A 19,368-nucleotide genomic window follows, 5' to 3' on the forward strand; every position below is an offset into this window, starting at 1 on the left:
GAAGCCTTCACCTGTGAAGGTAAAATGGCACTAATCCTTTATTCTGCCTGTTAACTGCCTGTTAACAGGCAGTTAAAAGGATTAAATGCCTTTCCTGCCTCCAGGAGACAGTACCTGAAGCTGCACATCTTCCCGCCTCCTGGCAAAAGGGCACGGCGGCGGGATGGGGGTGGGTTTGCCATCTGCCCCCACTTTCTCTGATTTTACCGGCTGTCCCGCCTCCATGCCCGCCTCCTCGGGGCTTGGAAAATCCAGCCCATAGCCTCTATTTATGAAGCCCAGAGTCCCGTATGCTTTTTTAACTGCTTTCTCAACCTGCCCTGCCAGCTTCAATGATTTGTGCACATATACCCCCAGGTCTATCTGTTCATGCACCTGTTCAGGTCATCGACCTGAAATGTTAACTCTGTTTCTATCTCCACAGATGCTGCCTGACCTGCTAAGTATTTTCAGCATTTTCTGTTTATATTTCAGATTTCCAGCATCAACAGTATTTTGCTTTTAAATTTAATTTAGTGTTGGCTTGGCCCAATGCTAGTACTCTTGTTTCTGAGTTAGAAGGGCATGGGCTCAAGCCCAATTCCAAGACAGTACATAATATAAGTGGACACTTCAGAGCAGTCCTGAGGGAGTGCTGTATTGTCAGAGGTGTTGTCTTGATGAGATGTTAAACCAGAGCCCTGCCTGCCAGTTCAGATCCATGGCACTATTCAAAGAAGAGCAGGAGAGTTTTTCTGATTTCCTGGCCAACATTTATCCCTCAACCAACACCACCAATGCAGATTAACCAGTCATTACCTCATTGCTGTTTTGTGGGACCTTGCTATGTGCAAACTGGCTGCCGTGTTTGCCTATGTAACAAAAGTGACTTCAGAAATAATCCATTGGCTGTGAAGTGCTTTGGGATATCCTGAGAATGTGAAAAGCACTATTTAAATGCAATTTCTTCCTTTCCTTTTTATTAGTTGACATTTTGATTCTGCTTAATGATCAACAAAATTGTAGAGTTTGGTGCTTAGTGACAATTTAGATATGTTATTAAATAATAGCGGTGTTTAATTTCCTCTGGTAGTGTACTGGTTAAAGGAATGTTTGATGCAGGGTCTGATACCCAAAATGTTAACTTATCTTTTTTCTTTGTAGATGCGAACTGACCTTCAGTATATTTCCAGCAGTTTTTGTTTTTATTTCAGATTTGCAGTTTATTCTTTCTTTTTTTATACTGGTCAATGGGTTTGTGCAAAGTTTCTTTGTGCGATACTTGAACACAGTTATTAACCTGCAAATTTGTTAACTACTGTGTTAAAATAGTGCACAGAGAAATTTTACATAAACATGTCAACACGTACATAAACCAAGGAAATTAAGCCTCACTGTGTTCAATATATTATTTATTTGTTTTATAGAGGTACCGTTTTGTTTTGGAGTGTTCATCAGGGTAAATATCAACTTTATTGCTATTGCCTTAACAATACTATTGAGATAAGAAATAATAACCAGATTCTGATTAGCAAATAATGCCATATGATGGCAGGTAAAATGAGGCAGACCTTGGTGAAAATGTTCTCACAGGGTCAGTGATCACTATACGATGTGCACTAAACATTTTTTCTTTTTGCATAATATTTACCTCGAGATTGCTTCAGGCTAATGTCTCAATAATTTCCACTCCTTTCTCAGGTCTTTAACACAAAGGACTTGACTAATGATCCATGGACAAAATGAAGCATTTGAATTTATTCATTAATCATTCATCTCCAGCTCATTGAAAACTTTAAACTTCCACAAAATTAAGATAGAATACTAAAGAGTGGTAAGATGGAGGCAGCTTTTGGTATTCAAAACTATTGGCAAGCGATAACAAAGAGACACCAGGTAGAATGTGTAACACTATTACATGTCTACAGATATTGTTACAACATGTATAAAGTAAAGTTTCAGTGATGAACTGTAGAGTTATTAGTTAGGCCTGAGCAATAGGCAGAAATCTGGAGAAGCGTACAGTCACTGTCAACATTGCCAGTAATTATTCTCTCTTCCAATTAATGGTGACATAGATTAATTATCAGATGAGGCAAAGCCAATTGCAATCAGTCACCCAGAGCTGAAATTAGATCGTTCCTGACAGCAGCATGAAAGTCACCTGTTTCATTGTTATGGATTTGCTGTAAGTAAAAGAAGACAAAGCATGCTGGGAGGTGACTGAGTTGCAGTCCATGGAAGTGTGAAATGGCAAACAGGTGAATGTCCAATTACACCGTTATTTGAACTGCATGACTTTTCTTGTCTTTGATTACACCATCTTGGTTACACTGTTTGTTCGCTGTGTCTTCCTTTGTCTCGCAGGCATCTGCCAAAGATTGTAGGAAAGCAGAGATACGTTGAATGGATTTTGACATCTCCCCCTGTTTACAATAAAGAAACAAATATTGTCATTGATGACTGACCAATTAAGAAATTAACATTACAGTTACATCAAATGTGTAGGGTATTAAAAATAAATAACAGCTTATTTCCTCAGTTTTTACATCATGCAGATTTAGATGGGGACTTCACGATCCAAAGCAGAACAAAAAGGACAGAATAAATGCTACATTTTGCATAATAAAGTGCCATATTTAAGTGAGCCTGATATTTTCCTCTGGGATAATTTTTTTTGGGTGGGGGAGATGGGAAGAGACTTCAGAAGTAAGGCCTGCAATGAGGTTTGTAACCTCATCTTGAAGGTCAGCTAACATATTATAAAACACAGCACTACTAATAGAATTTCAAATCTATACCACAATATCATTTTCTATTCTTGCTTTTGTTCTTAATTTTTGGATAATTTAAGGACATTTAAATTTACATTCTAGCTTGTAAAAATATGCTGTGCCATTGAAAAGATCCAGGCTAATGTATCACTCTTATTTCAGAGTGTAACTACAGTTTTGTTCTATTGTTTTGCCATAGTGTAGTGTGATGGTTTTATATTACTTAATTTAAAATATTTAAATGCATAATTTCATTAAAAATCATCATGGCACCCATGGACACAACAAAGAAAATTGTTATACTTATTTTATTTGTCTTGCAGCTCCAATTGCATTGCAGCATTACTAACATGCATAATAATTATGACTTGCAAGTTGCTGAATTAGCTTGCATTTTTATAGCACCTTTAACGTAGTAAAACGTCCCAAGGCCCTTTGCCCCTGTTGTTATTTGAGTTGCATTATTTTTCAATGATTACTTCATTTGGTGCTAATGACACACCTTTCCCTAATCAGCATGCCATTAGGTGCCCCAGACAACTTTAATAATTGCCAGCTTTGTATTCTCATATCAGTGAATTGATTTAGAATATGAAAATAATCCATCAATAAAATGCATCTGTTGTGTATTTTAAAATGTGCCCTCCCTCAGTTTTGTAAGAATTAAAAAAATTCACCTGTCCTTAAGCTCACTTGTGCTACCCACCATTCCCCAGCCTGGAAACTGGGGAGGACACCTGCTCCCGGACACCTGCTCCCGGGCACCTGCTCCCCGGACACCTGTTCCCTGACACCTGCTCCCACAGACCTTCTCCCGGACACCTGTTCCCGGGCATGTGCTCCCGGAGACCTTCTCCCGGACAGCTGTTCCCGGGCACCTGCTCCTGGACACCTGCTCCCCGGACACCTGTTCCCGGAGACCTTCTCCCGGATACCTGTTCCCGGGCACCTGCTTCTGGGCACCTGTTCCTGGACACCTGTTGCCAGAAACCTGCTCCCGGACACTTGTTCCCGGCCACCTGTTCCCAGGGAACCTGTTCCCGGACACTTGTTCCCGGGGAACCTGTTCCCGGACACTTGCTCCCAGACTCCTGCTCCCGGACACCTGTTCCCAGGCACCTGCTCCCGGACACCTGCTCCCGGATATGTTTTCCCCGGACACCTGCTCCTGGACACCTGCTCCCGGACACCTGTTCCCCGGATACCTGCTCCCGGACACCTGCTCCCGGACACCTGCTGCCGGACACCTGTTCCTGGACACCTGCTCCCGGACACTTGCTCCCGGACACCTGCTGCTGGACACCTGTTCCCTGACACCTGTTCCCCGGACACCTGCTCCCGGACACCTGCTGCCGGACACCTGTTCCCTGACACCTGGTCCCTGAAACCTGCTCCCGGACACCTGCTCCTGGGCACCCACTCCCAGGTTCATGCTCCTGGGCACCTGCTCCCAGACACCTGCTCCTGGGCTCCTGCTCCTGGGCAGGTGAGAATGGCACTCCTATTTTATTTTATTTCTTGTGGAAACGCCTGGTCTCACACGATACTTCTTGTGACAGCATGGCAGTGGTTAGGAACGTACCGTGTGGGAAACCGTGCCCAGTTGTGTTGGTGTGGGTATTTTTTGTGCATGGAAATGATTTACGTTGAGAATTGAGATTTTCTGCTTGTGCTTTTCATTCTGCTTAAAAATGTGTTTAAAGATTTGTGTTAAAATACTTACATGTCAATAATACAACCTGGTTTTAGCCATTATGCTGGATTACAGTTGAATGTTCCTGACATGTGAACAGGACCTTTATATTAAAACCAGTACAATTCTATTTTTCTAGATATGCACCAGCTCCGACCATGACATGTTGCTTCACAAACCCCACTGCTTTAGAACAGTCACTTGTGTTTGCAATAAAATTGACAAAATAAATGTTTTATTTGTTTTTAAATACTAAATATTAAAAATCAAACATTCTCTTCAAAAATTATTTTAACTACTTCATGTATACTGATCTATAAACTGAATTGTTAAAAGGCCTTAGCTGTACTTTTGACATAGGACTTGCACCACGTAATTTGACCCATTTTGACCTCTTGCAATTTTCTGATGAAAACAAGCAATGCAAAATGAATGTTAATTTACTAATATGCCACAGATTTCAAATTTCTGATCATATAGATCATTAATCAATAATTCTACACAACTAATGTCTAGCCCAAACACAAAAAGAAAATACAGCAGATGCTGGAAATCTGAAATAAAAACAGAAAATGCTGGAGATACTCAGCAGGTCAGGCAGCATCCGTGAGGAGAGAAACAGAGTCAACGTTTCAGGTCGATGACCTTTCGTCAGAACTCAATGTCTAGCCCTTGAGCTGCAGGAGAGCTGTGCACAATTCAATGAAAAAGCACATTCAGAAGGTTCAGTACTCGTTCATGCACAGCTGAAAGATGCCACAGCAAAAATCTAATAAAAGTTACCGTAACAGTATTTATTTTTTACATACAGTTAAAAAGAAAATCTCACTGTATTTAAAAACAGAACAGTTAGGCTATTCCCAAACACTCTCTCACCTTAGCCAATAAGTCACCGAGTCATATGAACCAGGTAGGATCCAGGTTCAATTCCCAGTCTGTGCAGAATTTTTGATCTTAGTTGGTGCTTTAGTAGGGGAAATACAATTAGCCTTGCTACCCTAGGGTTCTTGCTCTTCACACTTATCCAGTGTCCGTTGCTGGAAGTGTGGACATAAGGTGAGAACAGGACAGGATTGAGCTTGGTTGTAATGCCTCAAGATAAAATAGCCTGCTGATATTCACCAACAAGAGTCACACATGAAGAATGGCCACTTCGATGAGGTACCGGGGATGACTATGGAACTTTACCCCCAGTGAAGAGTCAATGCCTTCAATTATTAGCTGATACATTCCAAGTGCTTCAGTGATCATGTCATTTAACTGATCGTGTTAATACAGGTACCTCACAAAGTTAGGCGCAATTACTCTTCCCAATCCCAGATTATGTTGTGAACTGTCAGTGCTTGAATAAAAAAAATTGAAAAAAATACATGTAAGTTAATAATGAATATTTCTAACAGTTTTTTTTAATTGATGTTAATCCTCCCCTTTTAAGTCAGCTTATTAACATTCTATTTACCCATACAAGTCCTGACCAGTTCTGTCACTCCACTTCAGGTCTTTGTGCTTACAGTGCTTCAGATTCTGGAGGAGTGAATTTATTTGAACTAATGCAATTTTTATGACTGGCATTCTCAGATATGTTTCAACATGGCAGTAAGATAAAAATTATGTGGGCAGTGAAAACAATGGGAAATTACAACATGCAATGCATAAGTAGGCTGTGGGATACATTATATATGCCCATCCAAGGTAGTTCAGCAAACCTTGTGAGGTGCATCTGTGCACTCCAGAACTTTCTTATGAATTTAAATGTAGTTTCATGCAATAAAAACTCAGCACAAATTAGACAAGGTAGTCAGTAAGATTTATGATGTCCATTAACACTGTTAGACTTACATAAGGGATTATTGTAACTATTTAAGTGTCAGTGTATTATATCACAAGCACAGTTTCAAGTATTCTTCTTTTTGTAGGTCTGTTGCAATTAATAACTTAGTTCTATGATGGTTGTCACATACTATTAGTGCATTCATTAAGTAAAATCCCCATCTTTTCATGTATGCCATGGACCTGTAAATCGGTACCCAAATGGGTACATGTGTCCCGTAAATTTATGTGCCATACCCTGGAAACTCAGTATAACAGCAAAATGTGTTTTCTTGCCCTGCTGATGGCATCTGCTGAACATAATGTACATATTGCTGTGGTAAACCACAGTGCCTGTTACAGCTCCAATGCAGCGGTGTTGATTAGGCAAGTCTCCAGCAGGTAACACAAAAGATCTAGTTGATCTAGTGTCACAGAAGTTCACTACTAGGGTATCTTTAATGTCCATTGGGAGTATGTATCACCAAGTTTACTTGCAGCAAACAATAAAGTTCTATTACTACCTTCCACAACCTGGCTATCATGAGGGCACAGCCCTTGCCACCAAGGATAGGGCCACCAGCACAGGAGCAGGAGGAGGAAGAAGAGCAGGAGACGGATGAGGAGGAAGCGGAAGGAAGGAGGCAACCCAGACAGGCCCTTTCTGGCTGGGACATCTGTGATCGAACCATTCGCCTGCGGTACGAGTGAACGCAACCGCAATTCCCCATTCAACATTTGTCCCACACCTTACCTTCCCTCTGTTAATGATCATCACAGTGTCCTCTTGGCCACAATGTTGAAATAAAAGCCACAACAATCAAACTTTATCTATCTATCCATCCAATGTTACATCAAAAATCAACTAATCACCCTCGTACATTCCCTTAGTGACTGTCTTGCGTGTGCCTTTGCCTATCCTAGTGTTACTATGCAGTGCTACCCCAGTGGCTGCAGCATGGCTGGTGGAAGGCTGCTAACTTTCAGTGGAGCATACTGCAGATGGCCTTGCAGGATGACCTTGAGGAACTCTGGGCCTAGTAGGCCCGGCTTCGGACTGCACCACCTCAGCATAGGCGGCAGCAGTCTAGGCTGGCTGGCCTGCAGGCAACAGCAATGGCACTGGCAGAGTGGCAGTGGTGGGAGGACAAATGCTGTCATCTTGAGAAAGAACAGCAGGGTAATCCTCCACGGATCCATTTCCACTTCCCCCGGGCAGCACCTCAGCAATCCTAGTAACCTGCTGGAGTACAAACGGCTGGACCCTTTCAACACTGGTAAACCCAGCCATGATGGCAGCCGTCTGTGCTTGCATAGCAGCAAGCTGAGCTTGCATGACTTCAGTCTGAGCTTCCATTGCAGTACTCAGACATTGGGTGGCTTCTGCTTATACTGCAATGAAAGCTGAAACTTCGGCAATCAGACATGGCATGATGGTTGGGTCCACAAGTGCATTAATGGATCTGCCCACTCCATCCATGCTGGAAAGGATGGGCTCTGAGCTCTGCCCAAAGCCCAATGCAAGGCTGGAACTGGACTCCTCCATGCAGCATTCTTCTGTAGGCTGCACCATCAAAGTCTTCATCTGAGTCCTGTGCAGCAGAACTTGAGTGCGACCTCACCCTCCGGGTTGCTGGCACCCGAGCTACCCTTTCCCCCTGCCCTTGCTGCAGGCCACTCATGCCCAGTGTCTCCCCATGTGCAGATCCCGTGTTTAACCTATCCTCTAAACTACCCGGAGTGTCAGTATCTGAGCAGGGTGTGTGAAATCGAGTGATGGTGTTTCTTCTTCTTCTTCCTCTTCACTCTCCTCTCCCTCTTCATGTTGACTCACTGGTTGGGCAGGCTGGATTTCTTGGGTTTCTGAAATGAGAAAGGCACAAGGGTAGGGTTATGGTGAGGGTGGTGGGGAGGGAGGAGGGGGTAAAGCAAGCTTACAGCACGCAGATTGTAAATTAGAAGAGATTGTGGGATGAGGGGGAGTGGGATGTGAGAAGGAGGATAATGTATGAGGGTATTGGCACTTTCTGTTCTTTCAGCCCTACTGCTGGCCATGGGCTCAGCCATGCCCCCACCAAGAATGGCCAGCACCTTCTCCTCCAAGGGGGTGAGGTTATGTAGGCGCGCCTGTCCCCCACCAGTTAAGGTCTGCTGGCACCAATTATGTGCCACTTTTTCCTGCAAGAGAAAGGGAAGTGTGTCAGTGGGTGTGGTGTAATGAGTTTGGGTGATGTGCCTGTCATGGTTGAATAGTTGACAGTGTGTTCAAGCTGTGAGATGTGGGTGTGAGGCTTGCAGCAGTGGTAAGTGTGTGTGAGTGAGGTGAAGCTATGAGTTTGGTAGAAATTGTTGGTAGGTGAGTGATTGGGTGTGGTGCATTGAGCAGTGTGTGAGGCTAGTGGTGTAGATGGTGAGATATGGCATTTGAAGATGAATTCACTGACCTTGACCACTTGTGTGAGGTCATTAAACTTCTTCCTGCACTGAGTCCAGAACCTCAGGGTTCCATTTACCACATTGGCTATCTGCTCCCACTGCACTCTCATCTGTTGCCTGGAGGGCCTCCTGGTCCCCTGTGGAAAGTGGAACTTCTCCTGGAGTTGACCTCCTGGACCAAGGCCTCCAGTGCTGCATCCAAGAACTTTGGAGCCCTTTCTCTGGCCTGTTGAGCAATTACTCAGTCTTCTTGTTTATAACACTTACCTCTGCAAGCAGTTCCAGCACCTGTTGCAGGCAGAAGGCACCTCCCCTTTAAGAGGTGCAGACTTCCTTTAAGAAGTGGAATCTAGCTTTATTTGGAGCTAGCCTCACATGAACTAGGGCCCCCTGCTGAGCGTTCGGCCACTCAGCAGCATGTTCAGCGCTTGGCTGAACACTACAATCATGTAAAGTGGCAGGCAGCATGAATTTTACGTGTTGCCTGCAGTCCTCTGAATGGGTGCAGGTTGCTACCTCATCGCGATCCCCAGGCCTGTTTTCGGGAGATACCAAATTTCTAGGTCTGAGTCTCCTGAGACACTCATGTACTGTGATGTCTGTGCAGTTTCTTCTGTTGTGATACTCATAATGAATGGGGTTTCTCCATGATCTGTAAGTATATATGTTGTAGCCTTTCATCTTCCCACCCTCCTCTCTTCCTCTTTCTCTGCCTCAATTACTCTGGAACCTATGTTGCTGGAAGAAGTAAGTAACTGTTCCTCAATTTAGGCTATTCTGCTGTGTTGCTAAACAATTCTTCTGGCTCCATGTGGTGCTGTTACAATGATTTTAAATGTATGTAACATATACATAAAATGTGTGCATTGTCAAATTACAAGTAGCCTTAACTGGCACTTAACAAGGATTGAACATGTTTAAAAATTCTAACATAGAGATTGCGTATTACTAAATATTACTGCAACTGTAACAGGAAGGAATTTTGGGTGAAGTGTGAAAAATATCCAGCATGCACATTGTGGTAAACCACATTCACTATCGTATCACTGTTAGTAGTTAGCACTGTTCACCACTGTTCGTTATAACTGTATCACTGACCACTATTGTATCACGGTACGAGGTCGCCTCTTGCCACACTGCTATACCTGGGATGACCACTGCCGACTCCGCCTTGGCTCCACCCACCAGGCCAGGTATAAAGGTGAGCGACTGGCTGGTATTCCTCCTGCTTGGATCGGATCACCCACGAGAGTGGGCTCTGTTATTTAGTCAATAAAAACCTTTAGTCACCTTCGTAACTCTTCGCCTTTTATTGGAGGAATTGATAGGTATATCACACATCTTCTCTGCATTTCTTAAATATCATGACCTGATTAATTTCTAGGCTATAGATCTTCAAATAGAATCGAAGGTGGAAGTTTTTATTTTGCTTTTATACATAAAATGTAATTTTCTATGCAGAATTCTGGCTCTTCTTTGGCTGAAGTTGCCCTTTTTTGTATATTCTCCAACCATATTTAGTCAGGAAAGGACATAGGACAGAGACATCACTCACTGCTATTTTCTCAGCCCACGGCTATTTTAACGCCAAAGCTTTCTTGAGCGGCTGAGGCGCTAGCCTGATTCAGAGAACAGGTAAGAGTAAAACAAATCTTGTGGGACCCATGGGCAAAGGAGTGCTCCTGCAGGCCACACAACAACAGTTTGGGCCCTACAGGTCCAGGCTCTCCCACCTTCCCACTTGCAAAACCCTCCACGATTTACCTGACGGCCGCCTGCTCTTCATAGGCCGTTTCGGGTGGGCAGCTGTTTGGTGGGACATATTAATGAGGCCCGGCCATTAAAATGGACTGGGTCTCCCACTACAGCTCCGGGGCAGGCAGCCTGTGGGACCTGTCTGCTTTCGGCTCAGGGGTTAAAGTTCTCCCTAGTGTATCACCCAAAGTACTATGAGCAATGTCACAGGAAATCTGCAAGTTTCTAAATTATATCCTGATATTTAGATATTAATCTACATAACTAAATCCTGAAATGCAATTACATTATATACTGTTTCAGAATTATGTCCCTAATTATTTTAATTCTTTGCATTTCGGACAAAACAAATTGCCTGTTCAAATTACTCTTTTTGTGAGAAACGTTCTCTGGTAAAGTGTCATGTACTGGTTGATTTCTTCTTTAAAATGAATACCAATTTAGTATCTATTAAGCATTCTATCATGACTTGAAATATAGCATTTCAAGCTGCCCCATCCCCTCCCCATAGCTACACACCTGAGCCCTTTTACTGCCAACAAGCTGTTTTCATTATGTTGATAACAGCTGTTCTTTCATGTTGCTTTACACTGAAAGCAAATGAATTGTGAAAACACCCTTTTCAAACCACATTGATACAGTTCACTTATATAAAAAGCTGACATTTCAGCTATGTCGCAAGCTGAATGTGAAACCTATCTCCAGCAGTAAACTGACTTAAGGCACTTCTACAACTTTGAATTATGAGCAACTCCTCTCCCTGGCATTTAAATCAGTACCACATTGAAAAAGAGCAATTACAGATAAAAACTGAGCAATTCAAACATTTACAGGCTCTTCATATAATTCAACACATCCTATTGTAAATGGATTCACTGGTGTGGTCCAGTGACACATTCAGAATTTCATATATCTTGGTCTTGATTATAATGCATTGTTAGAATTTTATATAAAGACTTTTTAAAGTATTAGCAGTACAACACTGAATCAAACCAAGTTGCTTAATAGTTGCTCTGTGGTAAGGTTATGTTGACTATTAAGTGCAAAGGGTACTTAAATTTGTTTTGCATGTTTGAAAGAGATTAAATTGTTCTGATTTCTCCTCTTTTTTTCCATACAGGTGTTGTCAGTTCACCAACCTCTTGCTATTGAGAGGGTGGGTGACCTGCTCACGGGTTTCTGCTAATGTCACCCTTCATAGATTCATAGAAGATAGGCATCAGGAGGCCCGGTGACAACTTTTCACTTTACCTTGGGAGGTACCTGCAGTCTGCTAAATGCTTTCCTATTGCAGCACAGCTGAGAGTGGGAACTTACCAAAATGAGCCTGAATTGAATCTCCATTTTGTTACTCAGTGGCACCGTATGTCTGCGGTGCCCAGCACACTTATAATGTTAACAACTCTACATAATAATCATATTTGAGACTACCCCAATGCTAAATCAATTGATTCAGTATTGAGTTGTTTTGAGTATACAGTACTGTATTATTTCTGGAACTTTTACATAATAAAACTGTAATATATTATACTACATGTGTTGTATTTATATGAATGGTTTACATTCGATGGATTAGGTTTCCCATTGTCCCTGCTTCAATGGGAAAAGGCCAATGGCCAGAATGTATGATGCCTAGTGTAGGTAAATTGGCAATTTATTTTCTAAGAAAAAATAAAAGAAATTACATGTAATATAAATAAAATTATAAAGGAGGAATAGGTAGTTTAAGAAATAAACCACTTGTGACGTGTGCAACATAACTCACTCAATTGCTTATATTTTGCATAATCTATTGCTCCTTGTCACATATCCTTTATACATTCAAAATACAAGAATTGTGCTGAATCTCTAGAAGAAATTTATGGTCAAGTTTCCAGTTTATCAGATGAAAATAGATTTCAAAATACAGACATAAAAATATAACTATATGAATTCATATTTTATAATCAAATCCATGTTCTCTTTTATGGCACACTAACTTTCCTGCTTAATATTCTTGTTTTTTTAGACTTTTTAACCACCTGATATAACAAAATTGACAGCGCACTAATACTTTCACATAAAAATTAAGCTTTTTTGTTGAATGGAAGGGAGAGAAATTGAATCTGTTTTGATCGGTTTATAAAGATATTTTGCCTAAGGCTTACTAAAGTTATGAAAAATGGTTTATTGTGGATGCTAAATTATTAACACAGGTTAACATATGTTAATATAAAGCAAAGTCTCCTATTAGTCCTTCATAGTCAGCAACATTATATCTGAAATAAAAAGGGAGTAGTATAGCATTATTTTTCTGACTACCAGGCCAAGTCAGTGTTGGCAATTGAAAGACTAAATTATTGATTTTACACACCAATAAATTCTAATGAGAAATAAAAAAGTACAAAACATTTAAATTGATTTATAAATATTTTTATGCTTTAGAAACAATTGTACTATTCAGCAAAATATGAAAGAGTAGTAAATATAACCACATTGATAATAAATAAAGATTGCCTACTGGAACAAAAAGGTATGGTTCATTGATTTAGTTTTTACATCAGCTGCAGATTGAACTGTACTAATAAACTATAATGCCTGTCAGAAAGTCTTGGTCCATCACATAAGTAGTTAGACCAGCACTATATTGCAATAGATTTTATTTTATCCAGTTTCTTTAAAGTATAAAAAATTTGAAAATGCTAACAATTGTAGCTGTCTGGTGATCTGTCCATGAGCTTTCATAGATAACAATCTGCATCCCATGAAGGGAACATGGGAGAGAAATTCATTATCACCCTGTTTGGGGGCGGTAACCTTTGAAAGCTGGGAAACTTGGCGCCAGGTGGTAATGGTTCCCAGCTTTCACAAAATTGGGTTTAGCGCTCCAGGAAGGAAGTGGAGCGCCAAGCGACAAGCACTCCACTTCATTCCTGGAGCGCTAAAGGACACAGGCGGGGCATTGCTTGTACAACGCTGAACAATGTCCCGTGCAACACTGCTGCATTCCAAGGCTCCTTCCCTCCCTTAAAGGGAAGGGCCATCGCTGCAGATTCTGCATCGGCGCCAGTCAGCTGGTCCCCGATGGTGGCCACGAATCGGCTCGATCAGCCCCATGCACTCCAGCAGCCCAGGAGAAGGAAAAAAATTGACCCAAACAATTAAAATAATTTAGGCACTTACCTCGGCAACCTCCCCTTTAACTTTCGTCCCCTGAAGCACCTGGCCTCCCGAGCAATGCCTCCTGCAGCTGCCGGTGTTGTCGCCCGGCGATGCTGCAGGGGGCGAAACCGAAGTTCTGGTCTGGGGTGCAACCGGGGCAATGCACATTATGATCTCTGGGTGAAGGAGATCGGGGCGCAACATCATACCGCCGCTGCAAACCTCTTGCCGAATTTAGCGGGGGGCGATATTCTCACTGTGTCCGCGTGGTTAGAGTTAGCGTCCCTTTATCGTCCCCGGGAGGCAATAACAGGAGGCGCAAAGGCTCCCAATTTCTCCCCCATTGTCTCTTCAACATCTCACAGGGATCTGAATTAATTCCAATGGGTTCTGTAAGAGCTTATCCTTATTTTATGGTAGAGTTTCCTTCCCATTTATCTGCTTTCTACTTTATCTCCAAAGTACTCAAAAGGCTGAGATAGGAGTCTGCCCAATTCAGTCCTGTGACCATGCACCATGATCTAGTTCCCATTTGCTTATATATTTTAATGCGTGCCTTGGTACTAATTTTTTGGAACATGGTATCACCATCACAAGTCAAGAAAAAGACAATCACATTAGGAGCAAGGAGAAAGTAGTATTAACTCAACTTTAATAGAGGTTCAATATTTTATGACAGGCACGGCACATCTCAAGTGCAGAAACTATTTCACAACTCTTGGTGAAACTTTTATATATTAGTATTAATGTCAGTGTTAGTTTTAATGGTAATAGTGCTCTGGTACACCATGGTGTGAATTCATGGATTCATACCTTATCAGTGCAAAGTAGTAATAGGCACTCTAATGCATTTGTAAATTGACATTTAGATGTTTCCAAATAATTCAGTGTCAGTGCTGTTGAAGCACCAGTGATAAATGACTACAAATGGTGTAGTGTCCGTGTGTAGATAAAGACACTGAAAACAGGAGTTGGTTCATAGGTATTTACTAAGCAAGTCTGGGGCTGGGTTTCTAAAGGATACATACAATACACAGGCTTATATAGCCCAAGTGGCAATTACCGGCATTACGCACACCTGGGGCTCTTAAAGGCACATACACCACAATTCCTCCCCTTCTAGCTAACTAGTACATCATATTTTAAGTAATTATTAATTACATGTTATATGCAAAATAATATACATTGCTGTATTAATTAATTATAAGTTAGTCTCTCAGGAGGCTTCCTGACTCGGTCCGGATAACGCCTCGGGGGTGTAGTAGTTTCTGGTGGTGTAGTAGGTTCTTCTGGCAAGGCTGATTCGGCTTGAAGGCCAGTGTCGGGTTCATCGGGCTCCAGTATCACCGGATCGGAGGTAGATATGGGTATCTCTACTTCATCGTTAGATGTATAGAGTGGTGGTGTAGGTTGTCCCTTTTCGGATGACTTGATGATTTGGTCAGCATGGCGCCTTATTATGCTGTCTCCGATGTCCACGGTATACATCAGTGGTCCTAATCGTGTGCAGATAGTTCCAGGCTGCCATTTCTCGGTACGGTAGTCCCGGGCCAAAACCGGTTGGCCTATCTGGAAGGCCCTAGTTGGCCTTTCATTCATGCCCTGAAACTGCCGGTTCTCCACGTCCCTTCGGATGTTGGGCTTGACCAAATCCAGCCGGCATCTTAGGTTTCTATTGTAGAACATCATGGCGGGAGTTTGGTTAGTAACCATATGCGTTGCATTCCTATATGCAAATAAGAAGTTATCCACCTTGTGCTGAAGTTTTATGTCTTCATTACCCATGGCCTTGATGGCCTTCTTGAAGGTCTGGACAAACCTTTCAGCCAATCCATTGGTGGCGGGATGGTATGGGGCGGACGTGTAGTGCTTTACCCCATTGTTCTTTAAGAACTTTCTGAATTCTTCGGACACAAATTGCGGTCCATTATCAGAACATATCTGCTCCGGCACTCCATTCCTGGCAAATATGGTCCTTAATACTGTGATGGTTTTTTCCGTGGTGGTGGAGGACATCTTTATTACCTCCGGCCACTTGGAGTGTGCATCAACTGCGATTAAGAACATTGAGTCCATAAATGGGCCAGCAAAGTCGATGTGTACCCTTTGCCAGGGAGATGAGGGCCACTCCCATGGATGTAGAGGGGCCTGTGGCGGAGCATTTTGGACCTTCTGGCATCCTAGGCAGCTCTTGGTCATGTCTTCGATGTCTCCATCGATACCTGGCCACCATACAAACGCCCTAGCTAGGTTCTTCATTTTCACTCCACCCAGATGCCCCTCGTGAAGCTCCTTTAGCAAGTTATCCTGGAGTTTGGGTGGAATCACCACTCTGGATCCACACATCAAGGTTCCTCGGCACACTGACAGCTGTTCTCTTCTTTGCGAGAATGCTGGCAACAGTGGTTCGCCATGTGCTGGCCATCCCTTCACTGTTAAATCGTAGACCCGTGAGAGAGTAGGGTCATTTCTTGTCTCCCTTTCAATGGCAGAGTTTGTCACCGGTAGACATTCCACTATGGTAGAGTGGAATATCTCTACTGGGTCTACCGTAGGTGCCTCTTCTATCATTGGCAATGGTAGGCGTGATAAACCGTCATGCTGTTTTGATCCTTTGTATTCTATGTTGTATTGGTGTGCCCCTAGAAAAAGGGACCACCTCTGTAGTCTTTGTGCCGTCATAATGGGGACACCTTTTTTAGGGTTGAATATGGAGATGAGGGGTTGATGGTCAGTCAGCAAGGTAAATTTTTGTCCGTGTAGGTAATGGTTGAATTTCTTCACTCCCCATACCAGGCTGAGTGCTTCCCTGTCTATCTGGGCATAGTTACGCTCAGCTGAGTTCAATGAGCGTGACGCAAAAGCTATCGGCCGTTCCGAGCCATCAGGGAATCTATGGGGCAATACCGCTCCTATGCCGTAAGGGGATGCATCGCACGCCAGTCTGATTGGTAATGATGGGTTGTAATGAGCCAAAATTTTCTCGGATGTGATTAAGTCTTTACATTTATGGAAGGCACGTTTACAGTCTTCGTTCCATTTCCAAATCACTCCTGTCTGTAGAAGATCATTAAGAGGGTGTAGAATAGTTGATAAGTTCGGGAAAAATTTATGATAGTAATTTATTAATCCCAGGAACGACCTTAATTGTGAAACATTTTCAGGTGCTGGGGCTTTTATAACTGCTTCAATTTTTTCAGGTGACTTATGCAACCCTTCCTTATTAATTATGTGGCCACAATATGATATCTGATTTTGGAAAAATTCGCACTTGGGGCGATTTGCTCGTAGGCCCTGTTCTTTCAGCCTAGTGAGCACCTGCTCCAAATTGGCAAGGTGCTCGTTGTCGTTTTCTCCTGTTATAAGGATGTCGTCTAGGTAGCATTGAGTCCCCGGAATCCCTTGCAGGACTTGCTCCATAGCTCTTTGCCAGATAGCTGGAGCTGATGCTATTCCAAAAACCAGTCGATTGTACTGGTACAGGCCTTTGTGTGTGTTTATTGTGAGATACTTTTTAGAGGTCTCCTCAACCACCATCTGTAGATATGCTTGTGCCAAGTCAATTTTTGTGAAACGTTTCCCTCCGGATAGTGAGGCGAAAATATCTTCTATCCTCAGAAGAGGATACTGTACCGTGTGAAGGACCGGGTTTACAGTCACCTTAAAGTCCCCACAGATGCGAATTTTTTTCTGTTCCTCAGAGTTATTTTTCAATGTTTTTTTCATGACTGGAACGATGGGTGTTGCCCATTCGCTCCAATCTATTTTGGATAATACGCCTGCCTTTTCCAAATTCTTCAGCTCTGCCTCGACTGCCGGACGTATTGCGTATGGCACCGGTATTGCCTTAAAATTTTTTGGAATTGCTGTATCTTCCACTTTTATTGAGGCGGTGATGCCTTTCAAGGTTCCTAGTTTCTCTTGAAACACTTCTTTGGCGTTGGCCAAGATGTCTTTTAATCGTTCAGGTATGATGTCATCATTGTTTTTTTCCTTACTGGTCACCGTCAGTGCCTGAATGGAGTGCCAGTCTAAACGTATCTTCCTTATCCATTCACGTCCCAACAACGGTGGACCACCATCTTGTAGAATGTATAAATACAACTTTTGTATTTCTTTGCCGTTGTATACCACAGGCACCCTTATTTTTCCTTTGGGGTAGACTTTCTGCCCCGTATATGTTTTTAAGATAATGGATGTGTCTTTTAGAGGTATATGCGAAAATAGCCTCTCGTAATCTCGTCGATTTATTACGGTTAGAGCTGATCCTGTATCTAGCTCCATTTTAACTGGGGACCCTGCTATTGTGAGGGTAACCCAAATGGTTTGGTAATCCTCTTTGGCAAGTACATTATGTAATTTGAGACAGCTTAGTCTCTTGTTTCCGGAGTCGCTATCGCTATTCTGGTCTTCGGAGCTATTGTCCGTCATCATTTGTACCTTCCTGTACTTTTCTTTATTGATTTTTTGTTTTCTGTCAGTGGATTTATTTTGTCCAGATTGGCATACCCGTGCAATGTGTCCAATCTTACCACATTGCCTGCATGCTTTGCCCTTGAACCAGCAGTCCCTCTGGTTATGGGTGGATCTGCCGCAGCGATAACATCTTCCGAACTCCTGTGTCATTTTATGGGTGCCGAAGTCCTGTGTCTCTTGTTGTATCTCTGCAGCTCCTTTTGCTGCTGCTTCGTATGATACAGCCATACTGAAAGCTTTGTCCAATGTTAAATCTTTTTCAGAAAGCAGTCTTTTTTGTGTTCCTTCACTTAAGAGACCGCAAACAAATTTGTCTCGAAGATAATCCGATAGTCCTGCTCCGAATTGGCAGTACTTTGATAGCTTTCTTAATTCGTTTAGGTAATCAGCGTTACTTTCATTCTTGTGTTGATTTCTCTTGAAGAACTTGAATCGTTCCGCTATCAGCAGCGGTGTTGGGTTTAAATGCTCCTGCAGGGTATCAACAATTTCTTTAAAAGTCTTGTCCTTTGGTTTGGCTGGAGTGATTACATTTCGTAACAGCCCGTATGTCTTCGCGCCCATTAAGTTCAGAAGTACTGAAGCTTTTTTTTCATCTGTTATTCCATTTGCAGTGCAATAAACCTCTACTCTTTCCACGTATGTGGTCCAATCTTCTATTTCGCCATCAAAAGCCTCAATATTACCAGATTTAGGCATTTCAGAAAAGCTATGGCGCTTCCCGCGCTTTTTTTTTTCTCTCTGTAGCAACGATATGGCGCTTCCCGCGCTTTCCCGCCGCTGCTACCGATAACAATGCTGTTTTACTGTGGTTTCCATTTATTCACTGTTGGAGACTCGTTCCCGACGGAGGTCTAAACGCTGACCTGCTTGCCGCGCCGGCCGTCTCTCGAGTGCACCCTCCCAGTCCGTTATTGCTTGCCTCCGATTTCGCTGCCTGTCTCAGCTGTAGAGCCCGCTGCTGGAGCTCCAGCCTGACGCCCAGGAAGGATTAGTGCAGTACCTGTCACCAGCTTGGCCAGCTGGTGAAACCACAGTTCCTCTTACTTCCTTGAGTCTTCTGGACGCTGGAGGAATCGATGTCCTTGAGGTGCTGCCGAATTGCAGGTAAGTCCGTTTCCACCTCGTCGCCACTGTAGTGTCCGTGTGTAGATAAAGACACTGAAAACAGGAGTTGGTTCATAGGTATTTACTAAGCAAGTCTGGGGCTGGGTTTCTAAAGGATATACACAATACACAGGCTTATATAGCCCAAGTGGCAATTACCGGCATTACGCACACCTGGGGCTCTTAAAGGCACATACA

At 42.8% G+C, this 19,368-nt stretch overlaps 1 protein-coding gene across 1 annotated transcript in view; it reads right to left on the minus strand.

Moving 5' to 3' along the window:
• Positions 1 to 1,717: 1,717 nt before the first annotated feature.
• Positions 1,718 to 19,368, minus strand: part of ccdc178 (coiled-coil domain containing 178) — a 723,212-nt gene continuing 705,561 nt past the window's right edge. The window contains exon 21 of the mRNA XM_085993953.1: positions 1,718 to 2,405. Coding sequence (XP_085850079.1) covers positions 2,253 to 2,405 — 153 coding nt within the window. The 3' untranslated portion in view covers positions 1,718 to 2,252. The remainder of the gene's footprint in view (positions 2,406 to 19,368) is intronic.

The sequence above is a fragment of the Somniosus microcephalus genome, chromosome 7 (assembly GCF_052327205.1).
Source record: "Somniosus microcephalus isolate GS21.2 chromosome 7, FLI_Smic_1.0, whole genome shotgun sequence".
Taxonomy (NCBI): domain Eukaryota; kingdom Metazoa; phylum Chordata; class Chondrichthyes; order Squaliformes; family Somniosidae; genus Somniosus; species Somniosus microcephalus.